The 6,170-nt window shown below is 38.8% G+C and overlaps 1 protein-coding gene across 1 annotated transcript in view; it reads right to left on the reverse strand.

Moving 5' to 3' along the window:
* LOC107101984 (zinc finger protein 135-like) overlaps positions 1-6,170 on the reverse strand; it is a 26,533-nt gene continuing 20,363 nt past the window's right edge. Inside the window, exon 4 of the mRNA XM_015401093.1 lies at positions 1-863. Coding sequence (XP_015256579.1) covers positions 106-863 — 758 coding nt within the window. The 3' untranslated portion in view covers positions 1-105. The remainder of the gene's footprint in view (positions 864-6,170) is intronic.

Here is a 6,170-nt window from a genome sequence, read left to right on the forward strand (position 1 = left end):
TTCAGAAATATAAAAGTTTATGTTTTTAATTTTCTTCATTAGTGTTTTTATTGAAGGAACCAGTTTGGTTTCATACAATGAAAAATATATGAACAGTTGATGGGTTTATTTTGCATGTAGTTTTAAGTGCAGCTTCAGGATGCTAAGCTGGCTGAAAGTTTTCCCACACATCTCACAGCTCAAAGGCTGCTCTGAAACTTTTTCACACTGGTGCTCCTGGAAAATATGGAAGCTATCGAAGCTTTGCCCACAACTGGAGCAGATGTAGTTCTGTCTGCTGGGGTCTCCGCTGCAGCCGTCCTCATAGCTGTCTGAAGCCCTCCGGTTAAACTCATAGACGCCCTCCTGGTTCATGGCGTCGCTCTCAGAGCAGAAATCCCCTGCAGCCAGCTCATGACTGAGATTTGAGGTTCTTTGCTGTAACCCCACAGCTAAATACGGATCCTTCTTTGCTTTGTTGTCAATAAAAGCCAGATCCTTCATCTGTGAGGTGAATCCCTGCTGCTCACTGGCTCCCCCTCCTGGGGAACCGTGGTGATACTTCACATCTTGTAACAGCACACAGATGGGCTCATCAGGGCTTTCAATATTTTCCTCCGTAGCAGAAGTCCAAAATAACGGTTTGTCCGCAGCTCCGGCTCTATTGTCGGTCCCTATCTGAGAAGATGAGAGGAAATTTTCCTGGCTGGGCTGCTGGTTCGCCGTCATGGGTTCCTCTTTTATAGAGTGAGTGAACGCAGGGCCGGGGAACTGTTCCTCTGCAGCTGTTGGTCCGTTACTAGTTTCTCCATAGTTCTCCATCAGTTGATTATCGGGCACTGTGAACATCACGTGGTGGGCCTCCAGCATGTCTGTCGTCTCCCCTTTATAGAAAGAAAAACAATAATATAAGTGTGCCGAGGTTAAAAAAAACATGCATGAGAGCAAACCTTGAATTATACCAGTAAGGACCAAAGTAAGACAGTCATCCTATTACCATTTTAAAGTCATATAAAACTTTTTTAAAGAACACTTTAATATTGAGCCCCTTTTCTCCATTACCTCCAAATATCATTTAGTGCAGGGGTCTTCAACGTTTTCCAGGCCAAGGACCCCAAACTGATGGCGAGATGGAGCGGGGACCCCCTAATTATATATAGTATGAAATTGTGTTATATCACACTGGTCCTATAGTCACTCTATCACAGATGGAGTAATGTAAGGAAAGTAATTTCTCCCTGGGATTATTAAAGTATTTTTGATTCTGATTCCTGGTTGATGTTCAGTTCAGTTCAGTAGCTTTTATTTGTCCCAGTATGGGCAACTTTGTGCAGTAGTAGTACACCTGATGGGACAGGTGTTGTGAATGAAACGGTGCCCAGCTTGAAAGAGCTCCTGTGTGTCGCTGAATGTGCATTGATCACTGAAAGACATCTTCTGCCTCCATTTATCTGTTTACTACAGTGTGTTGAATTCATGTTCATGTGGATTTAAAGACTTTTCAATTAGTGGAAAAAATTGCAGGGGGGAATAAACAAAAAAAAAAAGCATTACCATGCAGTACCTCCGTGGACCCCCTGTTGAAGACCTCCGACTTAGCGTTACAGACTGCCCTTAGAGGTCAACGTTTTAGTCTATAGAGTCTATCTCAGAGTTTTTCTTTTTTTTATCTCAATATAAATCAGGCTGTTCTATGCAGGTTTGTTATAGAGGACATCCTTTAACAAAAAGGTATGTAGACCAAAGACCACAGCTGGTGAGTAGGGGGAGAAAGTAGTGCAGAAGTTTATAGAAGTCTTATACTCTGCAAAAGATTTAAATCTCAATAAGTATTTTTTTTCTTAACCTTATAATGCCAAATGTATCATATTTGATACATACGGTTTCTGAAATGTTTTGCGTCTGACACCTTTTGCATAATTTAATGGTTAAAACTTTGATCAAAATCCTATTGTACACAATCAGATATACCTGATAACAGCCAGTAGAAGACTACACAAAAAATAAACTTGACTTATCGCATAGTCATAAATTATTAATATCAAAAAAGTAATTTTCTGTCTTGTTTTATTCTTGGATCGGGCTTTAAAGGGTTAAAAGATGTGATTTGTTTTTGAATTGAGGAGGAAGGAGAGAAACTTTGCCAATGGAACAAGACAATTTACATTTTAAATAGGAAAAAAAAACAATGCATTGTCTTATTTCAATTGTATATTATCCAACTATCGTATTTTATGAGTAAAAAAAACAAACTCATTTCACTGGCAAATCATAATATTTACCTACTTAAATTAAGGTTAAATACAGTTAATTTAGGAAGTTTTTACTTATTTATAGATAATTTTGCAGTGTGAGCTATAATTAGGTTTAAGGCTCATTATATCATCTGAAAATGGAGAGTAAAGCAACACAGTAATCGTTCCAAAACCAAGACTTGATACAGCCAGAGCTACCATGGAACGCTTTATATGTAAACAGGTTAATGGGAGCGGCCTAGTTAAAGTCCAAACCTCCATCCAACCCAGAATCTGTGGAAAGACTTTAGACGTTTGCTTCAGAAACAATCTGCACCACATCTGACTGAGCTGGAGCTTTATTACAAAGAACAGGCCAACATTTTAATGTGCAAACCTGGTAAAAGACATCGTCTAAATACTTGGGAGCTGCAAATGCAGAGAAATATATAATTATAGATATTGAGTCTGAGGGGATCAGTACAAATACTCTCCACACTTTTCAGATTTTTAAGCGCAAACAAATTAAAAATCAAATATCTTTTGTTAAAAATGCATTTAATTGTGATGCTTTCAGTAATGCTGACTTCACTAATAATGGGATGGTGACATTTTCAATCAATCAATAAAACAAGAAATTATTGTTAGCAATGCATATAATAATCATAATGATCTTTGATACAAACATGTTTTAATCAACAGCCTTTAAATGTTTAGTCAGGTTTTTTTTTTTGTTGCACTACAAGACTTATTCTTCATTATATTTACATTTTTATTGATTTATTTAATTTTAGATGGTTTGAAAGTTTGCATTAAACTGAGCAGTTGGCCATTCCCAGTCTTTTTAATCTGCCTCTTTGGGTCCCATCAATAACAGAGCTTTAGTGTCACCTTAGACCAGAACATGTCCTTTAAACCCTACATTAGAAAACAGGTTTCTAGGACGTCCTTCATCCACCTTTGCACTATTTCTATAATTAGAACCATCAGTCCTGCTGCTGGGAAACTAGTTCATGCATGTATTTTAACTTTGACTATATAACAAAAACATTATGAAAAGCCCTGAACCATTTTAAAATGTTGCAGGGTGAATTCTTCTCAAACCCATTATTCAGACTTGCATTTTTAAAACGCATTATATTGGCAAAAATAACTGCTCCCCCATCCAGGTTATTGGAATCAGGTGTTCCAGTCCCTTCCATGGCTACAGGTGTATAAAATCAAGCAGTTGGGCATTAAGACTGTTACCAACATTGATGAAATGCGAGGCCGCTCTCAGGTGCTCAGTGAATTCCAGCGTTGAACTGTGATAGGATGCCACCTGTGTAATTCCCTCACTCCTAAATATTCCACAGTAAACTGTATAATAAGAAAATGGGAGTGTTTGGGAACGACAGCAGCTCAGTCACAAAGTGCTGGACATCTAAACTGATGGAGCGGATGTTGAAGCAAAAAGTGTGACTCTGCAGAGTCAGTCACTGGATTATCATCAGATTAGCTCATGAACAGTGTGCAGAGAGCTTCATGGAATAGGTTTCCATGGTTAAGCAGCCATACATCACCAAGTGGGATACAGTGGTGTAAAAAGCACACGGCCACTGGACTCCAGAGCAGTGGAGACGAGTTCTCTGGAGTGGCCCATCACAGTTCTCTATCTAGAAATGTGATGGACCAGTCTGGGTGTGGCGGTTGCCAGGAGAATTAGTCTCACTGCATTGTGCATAAAGTTTGGTGGAGGGGGATTATGCTGTGGGGTTGTTTTCCGGGAGCTGGCCTTGCCTCCTTGGTTCCAGTCAAAGGAACTCTGAATGCTTCAGCATACAAGGACAATTTGGAGAATTCAATGCTCCCAAATTTATGGGAACAGTTTGGATCTGGCCTTTCCTCTTTCAACATGATTGAGCACCAGAGCACAAAGCAAGGTCCATCCAGACATGGATGGCAGAGCCTGGTTGGGGGAAACAGGACTGACCTGCATGGAGTCCTGACCTCAACCAGATAGAACACCTTTGGGATGAATTAGATTGGAGACTGAATTAAAGGCAGGACTTCTCGTCCAACATCAGTGGGTGAGTCCATGAGGCATAATAGCACCTACCTTGTCTGCTATTATAAGAATAGGCTGAAAACCTCTGTTTTTATAAAGCATATAGCTGGAGTGGCTTGTGATATCCTGAGCTATTTTAGTAGTTCTGCTGCTTTCAGTATATGATGCTGGAGGACATAATGAACACCTCCCCCACCTATGTAATTTTTTAATACAAAAGTGACAGCGTATGTGGGTACGCTGTTGCTAACTGTCACACTGGTAGGCAGTATCGCCCAAGAAACACCTGAGTAAGTTTGACTAATGAGGAGTTTTTACATTTTTTACAAAGCTTAAAATTTTTATTTCATGTTGGATAAAAAACTGTTCTGAAAAAAGAAGGTTTCACCACATCTCAAATATAAGAAAACAGAGAGGACCACAGGCAGTGGAGTTTAAAGCTGAATGTCAGCAAGTCTGGCTTGGAAACATCGACCATAAGGAAAACTAATAGAATCTACTCCGCACCCTTTTTTTCTGGTGAAAAGAAAAATGATAGCAATCCTTTTTTTAAACTGTGTCTTTTGTTAAAGTGCTTTTGTAATGGCGCTGTTGTGATCATGATCTATTACAGGGGTAACCAATTAAAAATCAGCGGGGTCCGAATAAAGAAAATAAACAACCAGTAAAGGTCCGTAGAGATTTTTAATTATAATCTGTAACTTTAAACAGAATTTAAAACTAAAATAAAATGAGGTGTTCATGCATCCATGGATTTTTTAAATAATAAAAAAAAATATTTATATATTATATATATATATATATATATATATATATATATATATAAGTAATTCATTTTAACATCTAAAGTGTTTTTTTTAAGTAGAGAACAACAATCATTTAGTTTGGTATATAAACAATATCCTGATTCACATATTTTATAAAACACCTGAACTGACTGTTTTGTTTTTTCTTTTTTCTGTCTTAATGAGAGCAGTGGGCTTTATGCTGCCCTGCGAGGCTTTAAACCTGGTTTAAATGGAGACAAAGTAATTCTAAAGCACATATCAAGGAGCTCATTTTGAGCCTGGATCCATATTTAATTTGATTCTGTTCATGGTGGAGAATCCTGCTTCACAGCAGCAGGTTGAGCCAAACATACTCAAAATATTCAGGGTCATCTTTGAGCACCATTTCACTTTTCTGTCACCAGTTCACCTCAGTTCTTCCAGCAGTCTATACTTTCTCTGCTCTCTTTTTCTCATCATCTTCTCCTTCTTTGCCATCGCCCGGCTTGCCACAGGTTCGCCTGCTGTGTCTAAAAGCAGCAGCAGCAGCAACCCAGACTGACAGCAGCTCATTGGATAATTAGCATCACATGCCTGATCCCGGATGCTCTGGAGGGCTTTACCGTACAAACAGGAGAAGCGGGGCAAGTGAAATTAGACAACATGCAGTAATTTATAAATGTTTTAAATCAGGTTGGGTTTGGATTAGCCAGCAGGTGGGTCTAATCCGTGACCTCTGGACTAGTATATCTCAGCACAAATCTTTTTTCTGTAAAATGTGAACTCCATTTTTGCCAGGACAAACCACATAGTGCAACTGCAAACCATATTACTGGTAAATCTATCCGCCAAACAACTCCTATTATATACACTGTACTTAATCTGTACTATTTTTTTGTATTTGTACTTTTGTATTTGTATGTGTATTATTTATTTATTTGCCTAATTTTAACTTAATTTAACTTAACACTTTTTTTGCCCTGTAAGCTACTGGTAACCTTAAAGGTACACTATGCAACCGGTGTTGATTTTCCAGGGAGGCTCCCTCCAGAGGGCGAAAGTAAAAGTGCACTGTCGTAAATATGCACAGCTGTTCGCCTGGTTTCTCCGTCAAGCCAGGCGCGGTTGTTTTGAGCTTAGCAG

This window comes from Cyprinodon variegatus, unplaced genomic scaffold, assembly GCF_000732505.1.
Source record: "Cyprinodon variegatus isolate N-32 unplaced genomic scaffold, C_variegatus-1.0 Scaffold1182, whole genome shotgun sequence".
Lineage (NCBI taxonomy): Eukaryota > Metazoa > Chordata > Actinopteri > Cyprinodontiformes > Cyprinodontidae > Cyprinodon > Cyprinodon variegatus.